The sequence below is a fragment of the Antechinus flavipes genome, chromosome 2 (genome assembly GCF_016432865.1).
Source record: "Antechinus flavipes isolate AdamAnt ecotype Samford, QLD, Australia chromosome 2, AdamAnt_v2, whole genome shotgun sequence".
Classification (NCBI taxonomy): domain Eukaryota; kingdom Metazoa; phylum Chordata; class Mammalia; order Dasyuromorphia; family Dasyuridae; genus Antechinus; species Antechinus flavipes.
The window spans coordinates 475,264,809-475,289,563 of NC_067399.1; the positions used below are offsets into that span (position 1 = coordinate 475,264,809).

General features: G+C 33.2%; 1 protein-coding gene across 1 annotated transcript in view; it reads left to right on the plus strand.

Moving 5' to 3' along the window:
* The window catches only part of CEP89 (centrosomal protein 89), a 153,147-nt gene that overhangs the window by 111,815 nt on the left and 16,577 nt on the right, over nt 1-24,755 (plus strand). Inside the window, exon 18 of the mRNA XM_051979745.1 lies at nt 15,128-15,297. Within this exon, the coding sequence (XP_051835705.1) occupies nt 15,128-15,297 (170 nt within the window). The remainder of the gene's footprint in view (nt 1-15,127; nt 15,298-24,755) is intronic.

A 24,755-nucleotide genomic window follows, 5' to 3' on the forward strand; every position in this document is an offset into this window, starting at 1 on the left:
ACATTAGGCTGAAAGAACTTGGGTTTATTTTGATTTTTTAAAGTTTTGTCGTGAAGTCCCATTAATCTCACTATCTAACAGATTGCTTCTTTTCTGATGCTGATTTTGAAATTCAAGTCATTTTTGTTTCGTTAGGAGGCTTAGGAGAAATGGAAGAGCAGTAGTGGGAAAAGAAGCAAAGGATCTTGTAATCCATGGGACCATAAGATGATAAGTCAGAGCTGGAAAGGACCTTCATGGTAATCTAGCAGTCACCCAACTTCTTTCTTTACATAATGAAAAATCTTGACTCTTAAGTTATATGGCAAATACTAAATATGGCAAAGTAAAGTTTTGAACATAGATCCTCTGTGAATTAGTTGTTCTTTGAACTGCATTGGGCAGCTATTCTCAGATTTAAAAAACCTCAGCTATAATTTTCCAAGCTTATGGATAGACCCTTTCTCAGAAGAATATATTTACTTATTTGAAAGAAATGGTATATTTCATTTATAAAAATAAAGATTATTTTTTTCTCATCTAAATTAAGGAACTCTGAAATCTGTCCACCTTTCTTAATGGTTCGTAGGCTCCAGATTGAGAATCCTTGTTTAAGAAGTATTCCTTCCTTAGTTTAGAGAAATAGGATTTGATGAGTTATCTTCTGTCTCCTGTCTTTGAGATGTGTGAATGTTGAAAATTGCATCATTCAGCTAGACTTACTGGATAATAATGTTGTATGTAATGTTTGTTGAACTGAATAGAAGAATGAATAGTGGGCTTCCCAATCAACCAAGGCTTAGAATTGCCTGTGGAAGAAAATGGAATCATAAAACCACCCAAACCTTTATTATCCTCAGATAAAAGGAATGTTATTTTCCAAAGCTGTAATCATTTGTAGCAAATTTACCTGGCCTAGTCTTTTTCAAAACCTTAGATCTGGGAGAAAAATCTTGTTAACTGTTTACTACCTTAATGTTTATTCATTCATTCACACACACAAAAAAAGTATTTATTAAAGTCCTGTAATGAGTCAGGGCAGCTAGGTGAAATAATAGAATAGTGCACTGAATAGAACACCAGAAATGGAATAAAGAAATCCTGATTTCAACTTTGATCTCACACTCATTTTGCAACTCTGGGAAAGTCACTTATCCCTTTTTTGCCTCAGTTTCCTCATTAGTAAAATGAGTTGGAGTAGGAAATGGCCAACTCTCCAGTATTTTTGCTAAGAAAACCCCAAATAGGGTCATAAAGAGTAGGACACAACTGAAACATACAAGCACTAGGGGAGATGAAGAGTTTAGATAAGATAGGAATTTAGGGAATTTACAATTTAGTAAAAACTGATAGTTTATTAGAATACACAAACTAAAATTACCTTAAAAGTAGATCGAGAGCTGCAAAACAAAGTTTAATGTAAAGCCCCAGAAAGAAAATAATTATAAGTGTAGAGGGACCCAGTGAGATTTCAGAGGAGATAGTAGGAATTTAAAGTACGGGGATGAATTCAGGTAAAGACTAAAGACATTTTCAGGGAACATGAACAAATGCATAGAGATGGGAAACCAGTCATTTTTAGTGAATAGAATTATGCTTTAATTTGGCTAGAGCACAGGATATGTTGCAGAGAATATAAAAAGCTTGGAAAAGCACTGGCACCAGGTAGTAGAGAGCTTGAATGTCTGAGTAAAAAAAAGAGGTGGTGCAGTGAATAGAGGGCTGGACCTGGAGACAGAATTTAGTTTAAACCTGGCCTCAGACATTTAATAGCTCTGTGATCCTGGACAATTTACTTAAACTCTACCTCAATTTCCTCAATTATCAAATAGGAATAACTAATAGCATCTACCTCTCCAAATTGTTGTGAAGATCAATGGAGATAATATTTATAAAGAACTTTGCAAATGTTAATCACTGTACAAATACTAGGTATCAATAAGTAGACAATAAGGAGTCCTTAAAGTTTGTTTTTGTTTTGTTTTTAGTAGAGAAGTGATAGGTTAATGCATCAGGATTATTATTTTAGCACTTTTATGAAGAGTAAATTGAAGCAAGGGGAGTGAAGTTAGAAACTTTGACAGGATACTTTTGTTATATTTCAGGCAAGTGATGAGGAAAACCTTACTTTGGTGACATTTATTGGGAGTAGTTAAGGGTACAGAGGCTAAGGCAAATCAACGTGTCTTCCTGCTTTAAACACATACCCAAAGTCCACCCAATTTTGGGCAAAAATACTTTTAAGCAGCATTTTTCTTTTTTTTAATATTTTCTTTTATTTTATAATAACTTTATATTGACAGAATCCATGCCAAGGTAATTTTTTTACATTATCCCTTGCACTTGCTTCTGTTCCGATTTTTCCCCTCCCTCCCTTCACCCCCTCCCCTAGATGGCAAGCAGTCCTATATATGTCAGATATGTTGCAGTATATCCTAGATACAATATATGTTTGTAGAATTGAACAGTTCTCTTGTTGCACAGGGAGAATTGGATTCAGAAGGTGAAAATAACTCGGGAAGAAAAACAAAAATGCAAATAGTTCACATTCGTTTCCCAGTGTTCTTTCTTTGGGTGTAGCTGCTTCTGTCCATCATTTATCAATTGAAACTGAGTTAGGTCTCTTTGTCAAAGAAATCCACTTCCATCAGAATACATCCTCATACAATATCATTGTTGAAGTGTATGATGATCTCCTAGTTCTGTTCATTTCACTTAGCATCAGTTCATGTAAGTCTCACTAGTCCTCTCTGTATTCATCCTGCTAGTCATTTCTTACAGAACAATAATATTCCATAACATTCATATACCACAATTTACCCAGCCATTCTCCAATTGATGGGCATCCATTCAATTTCCAGTTTCTAGCCACTACAAACAGGGCAAGCAGCATTTTTCTTCTTTCTTTTTAAAGACAATTAAAAAAAAAAAGACAATTCTTAATGAAAAAAGATCAAATGAAGGTGGCCTAGCTGTACCTGATCTAAAACTATATTATAAAGCAGCAGTCACCAAAACCATTTGGTATTGGCTAAGAAATTGGCTAAGATCTTATAGGATCATAAGAAATAATGATCAGTGAAATAGGTTAGGTTCACAAGACAAAATAGTCAATTATAGCAATCTAGTGTTTGACAAACCAAAAGATCCTAACTTTTGGGATAAGAATTGATTATTTGACAAAAACTGTTGGGAAAACTGGAAATTAGTATGGCAGAAATTAGGCATGGACCCACACTTAACACCGTACACCAAAACAAGATCAAAATGGGTCCATGATTTAGGCATAAAAAACGAGATTATAAATAAATTAGAGGAACATAGGATAGTTTATCTCTCAGACTTGTGGAAGAGGAAACAATTTGTGACCAAAGATGAACTAGAGATCATTATTGATCACAAAATGGAAAATTTTGATTATATCAAATTAAAAAGCCTTTGTATAAACAAAACGAATGCAAACAAGATTAGAAGAGATGCAACAAACTGGGAAAACATTTTCACAGTTAAAGGTTCTGATAAAGGCCTCATTCCCAAAATATATAGAGAATTGACTCTAATTTATATGAAATCAAGCCATTCTCCAATTGATAAAGTGTCAAAGGATATGAATAGACAATTTTCAGATGATGAAATTGAAATTATTACCACTCATATGAAAGTGTTCCAAATCACTATTGATCAGAGAAATGCAAATTAAGATAACTCTGACATTGATAAAATAATGATGAATGTTGGAGGGGATGTGGGAAAACTGGGACACTGATGCATTGTTGGTGGAGTTGTGAATGAATCCAACTATTCTGGAGAACAATCTGGAATTATGCCCCAAAAGTTATCACACTGTGCATATCATTTGTCCAGCAATGTTTCTACTGGGCTTATACCCCAAAGTGATACTAAAAAAGGGAAAGGGACCTGTATGTGCCAAAATGTTTGTAGTGGTTAGAAACTAGAAAATGAATGGATGCTCATCAATTGGAGAATGGTTGAGTAAATTGTGGTATATGAATGTTATGGAATATTATTGTTCTGTAAGAAATGACCAGCAGGATGAATACAGAGAGGCTTGGAGAGACTTACATGAACTGATGCTAAGGGAAATGAGCCGAACCAGGAGATCATTATATACTTCAACAATGATACTGTATGAGGATGTATTCTGATGGAAGTGGATTTCTTCGACAAAGAAAAGATCTAAGTTTCAATTGATCAGTGATGGACAGAAACAGCTACACCTAAAGAAAGAACACTGGGAAATGAATGTAAACTGTTTTCATTTTTGTTTTTCTTCCCGGGTTATTTTTACCTTCTGAATCCAATTCTTCCTGTGCAACAAGAGAACTGTTCGGTTCTATACACATATAATGTACCTAAGATATACTGTGACATATTTAACATGTATAAGACTGCTTGCCATCTGGGGGAGGGGATAGAGGAAGGGAGGGGAAAAGTCGGAACAGAAGTGAGTTCAAGGGATAATGTTGTAAAAAATTACCCAGGCGTGGGTTCTGTCAATAAAAAGTTATAATTAAATAAATAAAATAAAGACAATTCTTTTTAAAGACAAATTTAAAAACACATATTTATGAATTGAATTTCTTGTAGTAAAAGATTATTTAAATTTTAAACAATCCCTTGAATTTTACTTATTTTTATGTACTGAAATGAATTATAGATGTATAATACATAATTATATATGACATTTAATTTTTTCTGATTTTTGTTTTTATATGCTTTTAAAGAATTTTATTCTGAACTTCAGAAATGAAACAAGCATTTCCATAAAAAAGGAATAGAAAAAAATTGTACCCCAAACTGCAGATCTATTATATGTTTCTTGCTATTCCTTTTAAATGTACAACAGTTATCAGTATAATTTTCGGTCCCCACCTCTCCTCCTTCCTTCTCTCTTACTCTACAGATGGCTCCTATTAGATGTGTGTGTGTGTGTGTGTGTGTGTGTGTGTGTGTGCACGTGTGAATTCTTTCTTTGCATGCAAACAGCATCTTCTTTCATAGAACTTATATATTTATAATAAAATGACTTGGTTGCTCAAAATTATTCTTAAAACAATGTTGCAGTTACTATATACAACATTCTCTTGATTCTGCTTATTTTGTTCTTCATTATTTCCTCCAAGTCTCTTCATGTTTTCTAAAATCTTCAAGCTTACCATTTCTTATAGCAGAGTAATATTCCATCATGAGCATAGAAAACAATTTGTTTAACTGTTTCCCGATTGACAATCATCCCCGTAATTTCCAATCCTTTACCATCACAAGAGCTGCCACAGATAATTTAGAACATGTAAGTTAATGAACTTATTCCCTAATGAACTGTTCCCTTAATTATCTTGGGAAATAGGTCTAATAGTGGTATTTCTAGGTCAAAGGGAATAGGCCATTTAATAACTCTTTGGATATAATTCCAGATTGCTCTTCAAAATGGTTAGATCAGCTCATGATGAATTAAGATCCCACTACATCTTCTCCACAACATTTGTCACTTTCCCCTTCTGTCATTTTAGCCAATCTAATCAGTGTAAACTGATTTCTCAATGTTTTTTTGATTCACATTTCTCTATTTAAAGCATTTGGTGCATGACTATAAATTGTTTTGATTTTTTTCATTGAAAAACTCCCTGTTTATATTCTTTAACCATTTTTGAATTGTGAAATGACATTTTTAAAAATTATTATATCTTGTAAATAAAAAGACATATGCATGGGTAATTTTTCCAACATTGACCTTTGTAAAATCTTCTGTTCCAACTTTTCTCCTCCTTCCCCCACCCCTCCTCTAGATGGCAAGTAAACAAATGCATACTAAATATGTTAGAGTATGTTAAATGCAATTATATTCTTATAAATTTAACAAAATTCTTTATGTATTTGAGCTATGAAATCTTTATCTGAGGAATTGTCTATACAATTTTCCCCTAGTTTTCCACTTTCCTTCTGATCTTGGCTATGTTGGTTTTATTTGTACAAACCCTTTTTAACTTAATGTAATCAAAACTATCCATTTTACTTCTATCTCACATTGTTTTCCTTATCTTGTTTGTAATCATAAATTGTTCACCACTCTGTAAGTCTGTTAGATAATTTATTCCATGTTCTTCAAATGTTCTTATCTTCTTTTCTGTTTAACTCATGTATCCATTTTGACCTTATCTTGGTAAATGGTGTAATATAATGGTGAACATAAATAATTATATGAATCATGTCATATAATAAGTAAATAAATGCTGAAAAATTTCTTCAGCATGAAAATTACTTGAAATGTGTTTTTAGTGACTTGGGCACCAAAAATTTTTGTTTAAACTGTAGGTCTATAATAATTCTTACTGTTTTTATGTTATTTTTATTTTCAGTTTTTATTGAAATGTAATCATTTTCTGTGTATTCTGTGTACATTAGATCACAACTGGATCACATGTCCAGTCCAGAAAAGGCATAGGCTTTGAACCTTTACTTACTAAGGTGGTTAGACTTTATTGAAGCAATTCTCAGAGCATGACTCCAGTTAAATCAGGGCAGATGAGTAAGACAGTTCAGATTTAATAAAACAAGACAAAGTCCCACTTGGCATAGTAACAATTATTGTTAAGTCACTCGAGCAACTTCCATGTAGGTTATAGAAAATTCTATATAAGAAATATTTTTAAAAATAGGAATGACAGCCATCACATTATCTGACCTGGAATGAAGGAATTCTGCTAAGAGACTCTAGAAATATGGTCAAAAACTTTTTTTTACCCTAATCCAGGTTTTTGTCTTACTTGTTATCTTTACTTTGAATGTAAAGAGCCAAAACTTTGTGGATCCGAGTAGGAAAGATCACTGGATATTCCAAACAGCATTAGTTACATTTAATATATATTATTTAAAAGCAAAGTGTTATTTCCAGGCATTTGAATTTCCAGATCATGGGGTAATGAGATGGAGGAAATTTTTTTTGTTTTTCTGATCTATTTTTTTCTGATTCCCACAACCTCTCTAAAACATATTCTGAGGGAGGTTAAAGGGTTTGCCCATAATGATAAAGTGTTTCAGGAAGGAGTTGAATTCGGGAATTTCAGGATCAAAGTCCAATGCTCTTTCCACTGTAGCATGATATGAAAATGTTTGGATTTAATAATAGCAACATCAGGGGCAGCTTGCTGGTCTATCTAATGGATAGAGTGCTGGCCCTGGAGTCAGGAAGTCCTAAGTTCAAATTCTGCTTCAGACACTTACTAGCTAAGTGATTCTGGGCAAGTCACTTAATCCCAATTGCCTCCAAAGCAACAAAAAAACAACAACAAAAAAAAGATTTGAGTAGGGATAGAGACCAAAAAAAGTAAATAAATCTGCTTTTTCATAATAATTTACTATCAAAATCTTTCTTGAACTTACTCATACTCCTAGTCTGAACCACTTAGTCCGAGTCCTAGTATTTTTCATATTCATATTTGGTTGTTTCTTTGTCTCCAGAATCTTCCTAGTTTTTCTTCTCCATTTTTTTTTGATGTTTGTTTTTCTGCGGTGCCATACCTGCAGCCTCTGAATCGGGTACAAAAGGAATATGAATTTTATGCAATAACAGGGTAATGATGCTCTGTTTTATTTTTTTTTAAACTCATCTAGTTAATGGCTAGCTTTTATTATGCTTTTTAGCTGCAGTAGCACATATGATAACTCATAATGACTCCTCATTACCTTTTCAAGATATGAATGCTAGATTGAACTATACCATTTTTACAGAATTTTAAACCAGGAAGATGCTTAAAGATGTATGTAATTGAATCTAGCCATAGGATCATAAATGCAGAGCTGTCAAATACCGTAGAGGCCAGCTGGTCCAATTTCCTCCTTTCAACAAGTAGGAAAACTGAAGCCCATGAAGTTAGGAGCCTTGCCCAAAATGACATAGTCAGAGAGCATCAGAGGTGGGTTTTGAAACCAGGTAATGTAATGAGAGAGCTGGCGATCTTTTCATTGCACTTCTGGGCAGGCTTCCTTTTCTCTCTAGTGACCTGTTAGGAAAGGGAAAGGTAACCTCAGCCTCTGTACAAGGTAGCAGTGATTCACTGATGGTGAATGACTAAGAAGTTCTTATAAATCTCATTCTTTTTTCCATTAATATACTTTATTTGAACTTAAAGATTTTGAAATACACAGTAACTAAACTGAATCCTCAGTTGCTTTATATTAAAATGGGGTTAAATTTGAAGAGCTTAAATGGAGAAGCTTATGAGTATGTTAGATTTATACCCACAATGTATGATTAATTCAATTTATGAAATCTATGAACTATGATAATTAGCTATATTAGATTATAGACCACAATAATAACAAAAACAATAAATATTGTATAATTATATCAATAGATGCAGAAAAAATTTTGATTAAGTAGAATACTCATTTCTAGAAAGTAAAGAAATAAATGGATGTTCCCTTAATATGTAAAATAATGTCAATTTAAAACTAAGAGCCAGCATTATCTTATAGGGTGAAAAAGCTAGAGATCTTTCCATTAAGATCCAGAATAAAGCAAGGATTGCTATCACTTTTATTTCATAAAGTACTAAAAATGTTGGTATAGCAATGACCCTCTGACATAGTAAAACCATTATACACAATCATATTCATATATAACCAGCTTAACTGTTCCCCAATTGATAGATTCTTCTTTAGTTTCCAGTAAAAAAGTGCAATTATTAATAATTTTAGAAATATGGTTCCTTGTATCTTTGTAAGAAAAGACAAAAAAGGAACAACAGAGAAACCTGGTAAGGTTATATAAACTGATGCAGAGTGAAATGAGTAGAACTAGGAAACCAATATACATGGTTGTAACTTGGTTAGCACAGTAAAGAAAAACAACAGCCAATGCAACAATCAGACACAAATCCCAAGGATTGAGATTGATCCATGCTGTCCTCTCCCCCACCTGAAATCGAGAGTGAAACAAATTTTTGAATATAGTTATTGTGTGGATTTGTTTTTGCTTGATTATGTTTATTTGTTACAAAACAAATTTTGGAAGAATGATAGTGAAATTATGGATAGTAATGCCCCCCAAAAAGAAGAAAAGATCACTGGAATCTTTTTGTTTAATACTCAAAAGAAATTTTAAACACAACTTATTATCTTTCTCTGTAAATCCTCTCCTTTTTGTACCTTCTTTATTTCTGTCAAGGGGAATACCCAGACTTTCTATTCACCCTAGTTAAATTGACGTGGCAAGTCTCTTTATTCAACTCTTTACTTTCCCTCACTTTACATATCCAATCAGTTGGCAAATCTTGTTCGTGCCTCTAACATTTCTCCCCACTCACATAGCCATCATCTTAGTTCAGACCTTTATTGACTCTCGCTTACTTGTACTAGTACTAACCTCATTGGGCTTTCTGCCTTAGGTCTCTCCCTATGGCTTCAAAAGTTATTTTCCTAAAGCACTTATCTTTCCTAAAGACCTGTTTTCAGTCTCTTGATCTCCAATGCTTCCTTTTCACTACTTAACAATACTACCAAATATAAACTCTTCTGTTTGGCATTTACAGCTTTTCATAATATGTTCCCATCCTTTTTCAATCTTCATACAAATCATTCCTTGCCTTGCTCTCAGTAGTCCAGCCAAATTGACTTGCAGTTCTTCATATATGACCATTTCCCTGCCTTTTGCAGTGACTATCCCCCATGCCTAGGATTCTCTTCCTTCTCATATCTTCCCTTCTGAAACCCTGTTTTCCTTCGAGACTCATTGCAAGAGCTACCTTTTGCATGAAGTTTTTCCTGATCTTCACTCCCTTCCTCAGATAGTAAGACCTTGTCTCTCATCCCAGCTTATCTTTTATCTGCTTATATATGTTTTGTACATACAAATATAGATGCAAATTGCTTTTTAAAGGCAGGGATTTTTGTGATTGTCTTTATAGCAATTAGAATAGTGCCCAGTATATGACAATAAATACCTGTTCTTAGATTTATTGAAAGTACGGCATTCTGATGGCTTCAAGTAGAAAACAGTATTTAAACTTAGTTTTGAAAGACAGAAGAGATTTTTTAAAAGTAAGGAGAAAGTGCATTTCCAGCATGGGAGACAACCTGTACATAGATAAGTGACATATAATATTATATGTGAGCAAAGCAAGAAGATCAAAATTAGATCAAAGACTAAATTTGGGGTATTAGACTCCAGATTAGAACGCTATTGCAACAAAACCAGTCCAACTAAAATTAAAAGTAAAGTAGCAAACTGGGGGAACATTTTTACAGCAAGTTTCTCTGGTAGAGGTCTAATTTTTCAAATATGTAGAGAACTAAGCCAAACCTAAAATTATAGAACTTAAGAACAATGGTTCTTAGTTATAGTTTTAGGTTTGGTTTAATATCCTCAATAGATAAATGATCAAAGGATATGAACAATTTTCAGAAGAAGAAATCAAAGCTATCAGTAAGACATATAAAAATGCTCTAAATCACTAATTAGAAAAAAGGCAAATTAAAACTACTCTGAGTTACTACCTCATTTATCAGATTGACAAACATGACAGAATAAGAAAATGACAAATGCTTTATGTGGAAAAATAGGTACACTAATGTGCTGTTTATGGAGTTGAGCTAGTGCAACCACTTTGGAAAAAAATTTGGAACTATGCCCAAAAAGTTATGAAACTGTGACTTACCAATACTACTACTAGGGAAGGAAATACTAGGCTATACTTAAGGAAATCAAAGAAAAATAAAAATGATCCATATGTACAAAAATATAACAGCTTTTTTGATGGTGGCAAAGAATTTAAAACTGAGTTAATTCCCTTCAGTTGGGAAATAACAAGTTGGTGATGTATGATTGTAATGGAATACTATTGTATTAAAAAGAAATTATGAAGAGGATAGTTTCTGAAAAACCTGAGAAGACATATGAATAGATGTAAAGGAATTGCAATGATAATGAATTATGAAAAAGCTCTCCTGATCAGTACAATTATTCATGATAATTGTAAAGGACTCATGATGAAAAATGCTATCCACCTCCAGAGAGAAAACTGATGATTGAAGGATTTTTTCATTTTATTTTTCTTCATTTTTTTTTTTTGGCAACATGGCTAATTTAGATAAATATTTGCATGATTTCATATGTATAATGGGTATCTCAAGAGATAGAGGAGAAGGTAAAGGGAAGGAGAAACTTTGGAACTAAAAATAAGAAAGTTTTACTGTTTTTAAAAAAAGGCTATTGGGGGGTAGCTAGGTTGTGCAGTATATAGAGCACCAGCCCTGATGTCAGGGGGACCTGAGTTCAAATTTGACCTCAGAAACTTAACACTTCCTAGCTGTGTGACCCTGGGCAAGCCACTTAACCCCAATTGCCTCAGCAATTAAAAAAAAAAAAAAAAAGCTATTGCAGTAGTCCAGGTGAGAAATAGTGAGGGCCTAAACTAAAGTGATGACTGTGTATCTGGAGAAGGAAAAAAGAAAGTGAAAGATGATCTGGGGGGAAGGGGTGGAGGGAGGGAGGGGAAAAATCGGAAGAGAAGTGAGTGCTGTAAAAAATTACCCTGGCATGGGTTCTGTGAATAAAAAGTTATTTAAAAAAAAGAAAGAAAGTGAAAGATGTTATAGAGGTAAAATTGACAAGACTTGATAACTGGTTGAATGTATAAGGAGAATGAGCATTCTTAAAAGTTGTCTCCAAAAAAGATATTTTCTATGCATGTGCCCAAATCTTACATGATTCAGGAAAAAGATTAACAGTAGAAATAACATCTGATTAGACAACTTTCTAATTATTATTTTCAAACAAAACGTAAATCAGAGACATTTGCTCAAAGATATATTTGCACTATTGTGAAATGATGTCTAGCACAAAGTCTAAAACAAAGAAAGATTCACTTTATTATGGGTTTTAAAAAAAGATAAGGGCTTATAATTCAGTGAGAATGAGGGAGAATGAAGAGGTCACCTGTTCCATTGATATCTATATAAAATTAAGAATTAAGAAATACATTGATTCTGGTGAATAAGAATTAAACAGGCTAAGAAAATTATGAATAGGTTTTGATGGGCATCTTTGGAGAAAGTAGCCACATGCATGAGAGATTACATACAGCTCCTTGGATACAGGTACAAGACTCTCAGGAAACTATGGGAATAAGGAAGATATCATCTATGTCTTCAAGGAGTTTAACATATGGTAAATCATTGAAAAAAAAACAAAAACAAAATAAGTGCCTGCATGGCAAGAAGAGAGCAACACTATGTTTACACATCACAGAACTTTTCTACTTAAGAGATCTTGTTACTGTGGATATTTCCTCCTTTCAAACAGTCTTCAACTTCTCTGTAACTTAACTTTTAACAATTAAATTAAAATCAACAGGCATTTACTAAGTGCCTAATATGTACCAGGAATTTAGTATGTGAAGACAAAAATGAAAACAGCCTTTTTCTCCTAAGAGAGCTTGCCTTCTGCTAGAGTTCCTATGGCTGAAAAAAAAGTCAGCTTAGTGATGAATTTCTTTTGACTGAATTAGGCTGGTCGTCAGACAGAATATACATTCTGTCACTATACCTATTTTCAAAACATTTCCCAAGGTCTTCAAAGGATAATTTGAATATCTGTATGTTGCTGCTGACCTTGTTAGCCCAAAATAAAATGTGACCTACTCTTTCAGTTAGTATATCTTCTCCCCTGCCCTTACCCTCAGTCTACTGAAATAGAAATGTGTATTAATCGGATAAAGGAATTTAAAGATTTTGAATCCAGTTTGGTAAAAATAGTATTTTTTAAATATTAAGGAAGTAGAATTTGTTACTGTCTGAGTGAGGATTTGATGATTTTTACTGAATTTTTCCAGATTTTCTTTCTCTAGCTTTGGAGTTAAATTTCAAGAGCTTAAGGTTATCATCATAGAATTATGATATTATTTTAGGTACACTTCTGATCTGGATCAAAGATATTTTGTCAATGTTGTGAGATGATATCTGGTACAAAATCTAAAAGAAGTATTCACTTTAGTGTGGGCTTTTTAAAAAAAAAAGGTAGAGGAAGGGGCAGCTAGGTGGTGCAATGAATAGAAGACCATCTCTGAAGTCAAAAGGGCCTAAGTTCAAATCTGGCCTCAGACACTTAACACTTCCTAGCTGCGTGACCCTGGGCAAGTCACTAAACTCCAATTGCTTCAGCAAAAAAATTTTTAAAATAAAAATAAAAAAGAGGCTTATAATTTAGTGAGAATGAAGGATAATTAATGAAGATATCACTTGTTACATTCATATCTACATAATACCAAAAAAAAATTAGGAAAGCCACTGATTCTGGTGAATAAGAACTAAACAGGCTAAGAAAATTATGAATAGGTTTTAATGGGCAAATTTCTAGTTAGAAAGATAACTGAAAACATAGTCTTCTGAAAGAGCTTTTAATTTGTATGAAATAATATAATTGAGCCATAAGCCAGGAGAGAGAGCAGCTTGCTACACAGCATATCTTAGGTAGAATTATATGACAGCACCGAAGGCAGAATGATTTTACTATCTTAGCCCCACAGTATGGGGGCTGTTATGAAATATACTGCCTGAAATATGTTCCTGCTTCATAGCAAAACATAAGTTTTTAATTCAGTATTTTCTTTGATGTCTTGTTTTTTTTTTTTTTAATTAAATCTTTTTCTTTTCAAAACATATGCATAATTTTCAACATTCACTTTTGGAAATCCTTGTCTAATAATTTTTTCCTTCCCTTTCTCCCACCACCTCTCCCAGACAGCATATCTCTTATTTCTTCTATATGATTGCTTCCACTAGAAAAAATAATAGGAAACATTTTATCATATTGGAAACTGACAAATTTGTTCATCTTTGTTCATACAAACATAGGCTTCACAGTTGAATTTTATAAGAATTATATATAAAAATTATTTGAAGATTCCTCTGAAAAGAGAACATTTTCAAGTTTGAAAAACTTAATGATTCCAAGGCAATCCCAATAGACTTGGGACAGAAAATGCCATCTGCATCCAGAAAAAGAACAATGGAGATTGAATGTAAATTAAAACATGCTATATTCATTTCTTTTTTTCTGTTTTTTTTCCCCTCTTCCAACATGATTCCTAAAGCAGTGTGTATTAAAAAATAAATTAATTTTTTTAAAAAGAAAAATGATTATTTGAGCCTTTAGTAATGTAATTAAAGAATCATAAAAGCATGTCTAGTAAAAGTTCAGTTTTATCAAAGGAAATCAATGGAGTAACACATTTAAATAGTAAAAATTCTGATAGTTTCATACTCTTGAGTTCACTTTTTAAGATTTTGTTTATTAAATAAAATACCAGTCACATCTTTTGCTCTCTTTTAAAGAAATGATAGAGAGGAAGATTCATGTGTTTTCAAGAAAATAATTACTTTTTATTTTATTAAAATATGCTTTGAAGTAATAATAGTCATGCAATATCATAATCCATCTTTCCCCTGTCAAATTACCATATGGATAAGTTATGAAAAATTACCCTTTTGTAACAGGTTTCCCTATGACCTATTTTAAATAGCTTTTTTTCCTCCCAGAAAAGATTTTTTTCATTTTGAAAAAACTCAGTTTTGATATAGATACACCAGAGCTTACTAGAATTTATTTGAAATTAAAGTCAAATTTGTTCCTCTATTGTTTGTCCCATGCAGTTATAAGAATGAATGAAAGTGGATCCATATCTATTATATATGTAATGATATGTAATCACATAATTATAATATCAAATGTATGGCTGTATTTTATATAGATATAAATATAAGGCATTTCGTTCCTTCATTTTTGGATCAAGGTTGTATTCAGATGAGATTTTTGGATGAAAGATAGGGATATGGTTTTTTCTTTCTCTTTTAAACTGAACTTTTTTTGTATGTTCTGTTAAATTTTTTTGTTTAAAAAAAATTCTTTTTATAACAAGTTTATCTTTTTGGAGAGATGGATATATATTCCACTTAACTTACCTAAAAGCCATTCTAATCAATATTAAAAAATGCAAACCTACCTAATTGAATCTTGATATCAGCATGAATGAGCTATAGATAAAAAGTCTTCACGGAAGAAAACCATGACTTTGGAAGTGATCTTCTATGCTACTAAACTCATTTTCTCCATGGCCATTCATTTTCCCAGATGTATAAAAAGAAAGCTGCTGTGAAACTGGGAGACTTCAATCACAAAATGACCAAGCAAGAGGAAGACTTTGCTGAGAAGATTTATCAGTACCAGCGAGAGATGAAGCACCTCCAGCAGCTGCTGCAAGATAAGCAGGATGCTCTGGAAGAAGTGCTACAACAGAAAAGGTAGCATTGATCTCCCTCCAGTTGAGCTGAGTGTTCTGGGGTGGTGGGTGGGGGATGGTCAGTATTAGAACAGTTTCTGCAGCCCCTGCTTGCCAGGAGCCTCTCATCAGGCAGCTTTGGTGCTTTTTAAGGGTTGCACGAACTGAAAAACTTCTCTGCTCACTTCTTTCCCCCTTTCCCAGGGTAACTTAATCCTTTAAGAGAGCAGCTGAGAGATGGCAGCTCTTAAAAAAAAAAAATAGTAAAGTGCTTCAAAATAGAGAAGAAAAGAAATAATTTGATAGAAAAATCCAGGTCACACATTTGGAAGGTATAGTATGTCAGGAGATTATTGGAAAAACCTGTTAATATAATAACCTCTTCTACTGAAAACTAGTATAGTCACTTCATCTGAATTTTCAGACAAGTGAGAGTTAAAAGCATTTGAATTAACAAGTTTTCTGACCAGGGTTAATTTGATCCATTTTTGGTTTAAGAAATTGACATTGCCGAGGTATTGCATTAATTACTAATGTAGATTATCAGAAGCTCAGGCACTAATGGAAAATAAAAACAGTTCAGAAGCAGCTCTAGATAAGTTTTGATAATTAATCCTGGACGTACCCTGTAAATAGAAATAATTCCTTGAAGCGACCCTTTCTCTGGTTTAAGTTTTAATGGTCCATTTCACTTGCCACCAAAGAATAATTCTGAGAGCTAATTGAGCATTTTGCAAATCATATTACCTATTATAAGAGAATTGTTTGTAAATTTATAGAAACTTAAAATCAGAGAACAAATCCATTTGCATCTGTGGTAACTGCTCTCACAGGAGGGAACACTCTGAACTTTAATTAAGCAGTCAGTACTTTCCTAATCAGCATGATCTTTTAAAGTTTCTGGAAATTATCAAGCAGTATTTTTTAAATAACTGAATAAAAACTTATACTTAAATCTTTGTCTTTGTTCAACAATTATATGGTGTCAGGAAGGGAACTTCTGAGTTGATTTACCTGCTTCTGTGCATAGAATAATTTCATTAAGAATCTGATGATTAAGCAGCCCAAAAGTGTCATAAACTGAAACCTCAAGGACAGTTGACCTTAAGCCACCTTCAAAAGGTCATGTGCTTTTAGTCTCTTTCTTTTGAGTCCTTTGGAATTAGATTTGCACTGATGTATTTGTATTTGTTTTCTTCTTCATCAGCTATTTGAACACATTCACTATTACATTTTGGCCCCTAGGAATTGAAAGGTGTCTACCCTCAAAGGAATCATAATCAATCTAGTTAGGGAGATAGGACATATACATAAAGAGATCATAGTAAAAAGCAGCATATCCAAAGTGCTTCAGGAATTCAGAAGAGAGAGCACTCTTCAAGAATAGACTCTTAGATCCAAAAGGAGGGGAAAGGACCCACTTGTGCATTTGTAGCAGCTCTTTTTGTAATAACCAAGAATTGGAAACTAAGTAGATGCCCATCATTTGGAGAATGGCTGAATAAGTTATGGCATATTAGTGTTATGGAATATTATTGTTCTAAAAGAAATGTCAGGAGGATGATTTGAGAGAGGCTTGGAGAGACTTAGATGAACTGATGCTAAATGAAGTGAGCAGAACCAGGAGACCATTCTATATGGCAACAAGAAGATTATCTGATGATCATCTGTGATAGACTTAGCTCTTCTCAGCAATATAGTGATCCAAGACAATTCCAAATGACTTGGGATGGAAGATGCAATCAGTACCCAGAGAGAAAATGATGGAGACTAAGCTGGGATGGAGGCATGGTGTTTTCACCTTTTTCTGTTTGTTTGCTTGCTTGCTTTTTCTTTCTTGTGGTTTTGCTTTATTTTGTTTTTTTGTTTTTTTATTTTGTTTTTCCCTTTTGGTCTGATTTTTCTTACATGGCCTGACAAATTATGAAAATGTGTTTAGTAGTATTGTGCATGTGTAGCCTGTATTGGATTGCTTGCTGTCTTGAAGACAGGGAGTGGGAAGGAGAGGAAGTTTGTAATGCAAAGTCTTGCAGAAATGAATGTTGAAAGCTATTTTTGCATGTATTTGGAAAGATGGAATATTCTTGAGAAAAAAGACCAACAGTTATGTGTATTTATACAACAGCTCACTGAGTCTTAGGATGTCCTCTGTGGCCATGGAGTCAAAGAAGAACTTTGGCCTACCCCACATGGACATTAATTAAACTCTCTATATCCCCTTTAATCACCTCATTTAGTGAAGTACTAACTAGTCAGTGATTGTTAAATTGTCAGAGATAGAAATAAGAGTTCCTAAAAAAAATTCCTTATGTTTTATGTCCAATGAAAGACAAAAATTTTTATATATTTGACTTATATTTTGTGGACACATCTTTAACACATAATCTATTGCATTAAATTGTCTTTGCTTGATAGATACCTTCAGAAAGCTCTTGTTGCTTTTCCAGCCATTTGGGGCTATTTGTATGAAGAATGTAAATTATTCTTCCTGTCTTCTCTGATGGATAGGGTCTCATTTATATCTTTGTCTTTTTGAAATCATGAGAGATGATGAAGTTACAGTTGCAAAATTATCTACTAAATAAATTAAAGACTTCTAGGGAAAGTTGGATGGTTTGTCAAAATGAATCTGTCTTCTCATATTACTTACATTTTACATTAAGCAGCTCCTTTCCCAGTGCCAGTATTGCAACTGACTATGCTTGAATTGGGAGTATTACTGGTTTAGTCTGTGATATCAGATAGTGTGTACAGATGACAGAAAATTCACTGACTTCAATTTTTTCATCCTATTTGACTCTTTAATTTTTTGTTCTTTAGGGATTTTCTAGTTCCTAACATCTCTTGATTTTTCCATTTAGACTAATGCAAAAAAGTAACCATAAAGTTTTTTTTTTTCTAAAAGTAATTCCTTATTTATTGATTAGGTAGACAACTTTATGATGCAAAGATAATTTGAAAGTTAAATACAGTTTCCAAGATAATAGAACTCATATTTGTCTCCTAAACTTTTTTTTTTATCAGTAGCTGCAGATTTTTCTGGCTCTAATTGTTGTCTCCTAAAACAGATCAATCAATAATCCAGTCTCTATAAAATTGTTTTAATAATCTCCCTTCCAGAAACTTAAAAAAAAAAGACTGTCCTGTACTTAGTAAGCTCTGTCCTTGTGAAATTTTTCCTGTTTTTATTTTGGTCCCCACTGTTCAGAAAAAAAAAGGAGTTAAAGAAGTTAGTTAAGAGATTGTAGTTACAATCATGTGGCTTGGCAACTGTCCTTTTGGTTTTGAGTTATACTGTGATTATATAGATTTGCTACCCAGAAAAAAAAGAGTTGTCAACAGAAAACAAATTTAAATAATGTATCCCATGGTTTGGTAAGTAATGTTAGAAATGAAGGACAAGTCTTTTTTTTTTTTTTTAAAGAAAATACTTCAACTTTTGTCATAATACATTAGAGTTTAATTAAATTAGTTTAATTTATCTTTTAAAATTATTATTATATAATTAAAGAGTAGTGTGTGGGGAAGGGAAGTGGTTTGTTCAAAAAAAATCAATATTGTATATCTATTAGCTAAAATTAAGGAAAACCCTAGACTTCGTTATTCTAATAATACTGTTAGATACCTCAGAGGTTCCTTATGAAAAAAACAACATGGAAATATAAATATTTATTATTATATGTTATTGAAATTGTACAAACAGAAACCAAATTATTTAATGGTCCTCTAGGTCTATTCATCTGAACTTGACTTACCTAAGTAGAATGAGTGAGGAGATGGTATCCTCATCCTAGTGACATAGTATTTTTTTTGGTTTGGACCTATGATTTCATTGATGTGTAATGAATGTGTAATTTCAGCTTCTGTGAAAGATTCCCTCTATCAATTCAGTATTAAAACTTATATTTTTTCAGAGTTGCCTAGGGTACTCACTTTCCCAAGTAATGAACCACTGTCACTGTTTCTTTTTTATATCCACTCTCAAATACGTGCAACCAAGTACCACCGCTTAGTCCCAAGTTTGTTTCATATCTAAAAGAGTATAAATATATAAATATATATGATTATACATCTCAACTCTTCTCTTATTATACCTTCTCTCAGCATTATTTAAAGATAAATCTGATCAATTAGTAAGCCATCTTCTGCTGCATGGAAGAGCTTGACTTGCAGCTAGATTTTTGAAACATTTTAATGATTAACATTATTTTAGGGAGACAACCAGCTAAGTGAAACTTTTTGGAAATTGGAAATTAACTTTATGCTTGGTAAATGGTGACTCGATCTTTCCCCCCACACAAAGGTTTTGCATTTTCTAACATCATACTACTTAAGATTTCATTTAAGAATTTACTAAGTGCTATCTGTGTTCAGAGAGTAATTATGAGAACTGAATGTGCAAAGATGAAAAGTAACACAGTTTTTATCTTTATGGAGTTGATAATCTCATAGGACAGTAGGAGGTATGCCTTGACAATTTTAAACCAATTTAGGAAATCTCAGGAGATTTGAGAAGGGAAGTGTTTAGCCAAGGTGACTAGAGATGGGGTTGTAGAAATAATAACATCCAATCTGGGTCTAAAATTATGAGAAGGAGTTCACTAGGTGTTTTTGGAGGTTAGTATGTCTGTGTGAATGCAGAAACAGGGAGAAGACAAGGTGAATCATAGAACTTCAAGTAGCCTCCTCTGGGGAGAAACTAAAGTGTGCTAACAACAGAACTGTGAAGCAATGCTGCAAAGGTAGATGAAGTGACACCATGGAAGGCCAGGAAGACCATGGTAAGGAATTTGTATTTTATCCTGTGAGCTTTGGGTCAGCTTTTGAGCTGATTAAAGTAGGATTGTTTTTATTTTGTTTTGTTTTAATATTTGTAGAGATTATATAGAATTTTGCACATTAGAGTATGAGATTTAAAAATTTCTCTTGGATTTCAGGAACTGATAAAATAATAATTTTGTGATTTTTTTTTTTTGAGAAATAATTCATCCTCTGAAACATCAAAACAAGTATAAAACTTGAAGACTCCAAGAATATTTCAAATTTACATATAGGACTAGAGCAATAACTTTTAAAATAATAACATACTTTTAAAAAATATCAGGTACTATTTAAAATATTTATGATTAGGTACTGTACCTATACTATACCTATACTTAGGTATAATTATAAAACTTTAAAATCCTGCTTCAAAGTACCAAATAGAGCCAGTATGACAAAAATTAATCATAGAATCATAAATTTAGAGCTCAAAATTCTTATAATTCAGAAGTGTCCATTAAATTGTGAGCATATTAAATTCAGGTACTGTCATCTTTGTGTATCTAGTGCTTAGCATAGTTCCTGTAACATTCTAACAATTTAATAAAAGTTGATTGGTTAATTGCCAATGTAACATTTGTGGATCATGGCCCAGATTAAAATGTAATTTGAGAATATTTAACAAAATAATTAAAATACAACAAAAAGTTGAAAAAAATACTACTTCAAACCTTCGTGGTTTTTGAAATGTATTTTGAACACAAAACCATTTCCAATGAATGAACCACATATTTCTTAAAGAAGATAAAATTGATTAAATGACTAGCTTTGTAGACTTTATTTTGTTTTGTTTTTCTTTCAACTCTCCATCCATTCCATGGAGTTAGGTACCATCATTTTGGAAATATATATAATAAATATAAAGTTGAAAGTGTCCTAGGAACCATATTGTCCAACTTTCTCTTTTTATAGATGGAAGTTAAGGAATTTGTCCTCAATCAGAGCAGTAAGCATAAGAGGCAGAATCTAAATATAGACTCTCTGACTCTTTGAACAATATCCATTCTATTGCACTAACCCATCTTTTGAAGCCCATTACAAATGTCATCTCCTAGAGGCCTTCCCCAGTTTCTACTGTTCTTAGAGACTTCCCCTTCAGTCAATTCTTAATCATCAAGTATGCAAAGAATGAAATAATCCTCACTTTCAAGAAGTTTGTATTCTGCTGGAGGGGGACAGCAAATATATTTTGATTTATATATAGCATAAAGATAGTGATTAAAAATAGAAATATAAAGTAGTTAACATACAAATTTCACAATAGACAAATATATACAAAGTAGTTAAATACAAGGTAGTTTGAAAGGAAAGACATTAACAATTGAGTGGATCAAGAAGGACTTCTTAGAAGATGCTGTCTAAACTATCTTATGATAGAAATGGCAAGTTTTGGCAACTGATCAGAGTGAGGGAGAGTTTGGAATCAAGGCTAATACATACATTAACTTGGTTTTGCCCACTGTGAAACAGTGGCAAGGAACGACATTACTACCAGCTACAAGGTTGGATCTTGAGGGAAGATCATGAAAAGTCTCATCATTTTCTTCCTTCCATTGGCCTGTCTTATATCACTGATACTCCACTTTGACTTATTCCTCAGTGATTAGCAAACTCGCACTCCTTCTGAGTCTTTGGCTGCTGAAGTAAAAAACCCCATTCCCCATCCTCAGTTTTTCCTTACACTCTCATTCCCATCTCTCTTAATGCTTCCCCAAAATGTCTTACTCCAGATCTTTTCACATCTTCCTCTGTGCTCTTTAGTCCATAATTAATGAACCTGATTTCATCTTAAACCTTTTCTTTTCTACCTCCTTTCACCTTTTAGTATTCACAAATCTTGTGTCCTTCTGATAAGTCTGCACTCTTGACTTCCTTTCCAAAACTGGTTGCACTTTCATTTATACTCCTTCCTGGTTACAATGAGCAAGTTGGAATACTTCTTGCTGTCTGCTACTACTTGCAGATTTCTTTATCTGATAATAATATTTATCACGTAATCTTTCCTTTGATCCTATAGCTCCCAGTCCTGTTCTTCATTCTCTCTATGACTGCAGTCCATCTAATCCCTGATTATTTCCCAGACCACCACTGATGCACTGGCCAAACTTTCCTTCTTTATCTAAGTCCTTGGTGCGTCAGTTCAACTCTGCATTTTTCCTATATACTTTAAACCCTTTTCATATTGTCATTTTTCCAGGCATATTTAGCCAAAATCCAACTTTGAATTACTACTATCACCTGCCACTTTTGTTCCTATAGACACGTTATTGCCTAATAAAGTTTGAGAAAGTCATGAAACAGCCCACTACAAATTTATGCTACCTAATCTCAACTGAGTCCTCATGGCAGCAAAATAGTTCTTTTACACTGTTCCAATCAATTGTCTATTCACACAGGGGGTATTCCAACCTTTTCATTTCTCCTCAAGCCTCCAATGGTATTATTTCCTTTATATCAGCAAAGGACCTTGCCTCATACTTCATTGAAAAAATGAGACCATTCACTAAGATCTCATTTTTCTTTCTTCCTCATCTCATGGCAGTCAAATATTTTTCTTCACTATTTTCTCCATCCCTGTCTCACATGAAGGCCCTTTCTCTCTGCTAAGGTAAATATCTGCCTTGATACCATCACACCCCATTTCTTCTATCTAGTTTCTTGGTTCTTTACACTATCCCTATTGGTTCTTTATCTGCTGCCTGGACATGAGCCTGCATCTCCTCATCCTTCAAAAACAACTCACATCCTACCATCCCAACAAGCTGTCACCAACATTATCTTTTCAACCAAATTCTTTGAAAAAGCTGTATACAGTAATTGTCTCTATATTCTCTCTTCTCACTTGCTTCTTCCACCTTTTGCTCTCTGACTTCTAACTTCATCATTCACCTGAAACTGTTCTCTCCTATGTCAAATATGATAGCTTTTGCCTGGAGAAACTTACCCGAACTGTTGCTGAATGAAATAAGCAGGACCAGGAGATCATTATATACTTCAACAACAATACTATATGATGATCAATTCTGATGGACCTGCCCATCTTCAGCAATGAGACGAACCAAATCATTTCTAATGGAGCAGTAATGAACCGAACCAGCTGCACCCAGCAAAAGAACTCTGGGAGATGACTAAGAACTATTACACTGAATTCCCAATCCCTATATTTTTACCTGCCTGCATTTTTTTTATTTCCTTAATAGCTAATTGTACAATATTTCAGAGTCCGATTCTTTTTGTACAGCAAAATAATGGTTTGGACATGTATACTTATTTTTTTATTTAATTTATACTTTAATATATTTAACATGTATTGGTCATCTGCCATCTAGGGAAAGGGAGCGGGGAAGGAGGGGAAAAATTGGAACAAAAGGTTGGCAGTTGTCAATGCTGTAAAATTACCTATGCATATAACTTATAAATAAAAAGCTATCAAAATTTTTTTTAAAGAAATATGATAGCTTTTTTCCCAGGCTTCTTTTTTCTTTACCTCTCTTAAGCCTTTGACTATCAATTCCCTCCTTCTCTTGGATACTTTCTCCTCTTTATATTTTTGTGACACTGCTCTTTGCTGGTTCTCTTCCTTCTACTCTTTCTCCCTTGTGGGATCTTCAGGTCATACCTATTAAAAATTAATGTTCTTTAAGGCTCCATATTCTTCTGAATCCAATTCTCCCTGTGCAACAAGAGAACTGTTCGGTTCTGCAAACATACATTGTATCTAGGATATACTTCAACATATCCAACATATATAGGACTGCTTGCCATCTAGGGGAGGGGGTCGAGGAAGGGAGGGGAAAAATCGGAACAGAAGCGAGTGCAAGGGATAATGTAAAAAAAATTACCCTGGCATAGATTCTGTCAATATAAAGTTATTATTAAATAAAATATTAAAAAAAGGCTCCATATTCTTCTCTCCCATACCCTCTAGCTTGGCAATCTCATCAACTTCTATGAAGTCAGTTATCATTTTTTTTTAAAGGTAATTCTCAAATCTACCTATCCACCCCTTACCTTGTGAACTCATTTTGTATCAATAACTACTTTTTGAACATCTAAAATTGGAGATATAGTTTCCTAGGGCATTAACCCCACAATTTCAGTTCAGTTCACCAAACACTTATTAAGAATCTCCTATTGTTAGACTAAGTGCTAGGCCATAATCCCTGATATCCTGAACCTTATATTCTTGCAATTAATACCTCAGGAGATAGTGAATAATGAATAAAATGAATTTAGCGGAAAGAATCATTTCCTTCTTCCCTTACCTATTTAACCATTATACCTGAATTAGGTTCCAAGGAAAAACGATGTAAAAGTTAGGGTTTCTGAGTCCTAACCAGATTTCAAATTTCTCAAATTACAAAGAAAGGAGAACTATGATAGGTGACCATAATGACCTGAGACCTGAGACCCCTTACTGGAAACTGCACTAGCATTGTGAGCAGTGGATGAGTTAAAATTTAGGAATTTGTCAAACCCAAAAATAATTTTGAGGAACTGTCTGAATTGGGTTAAATGATTACAAACATTTTAAGTTAAATGATATTTTCACACTTGTGTCTAGGTAAAAATACTACAATACTTTAAAAGCTATGTTTTTGTCAGCCTCAAAGTTCTTCTACTAATAACAGACAAGACTGGACACTCCTACTTCCAAAC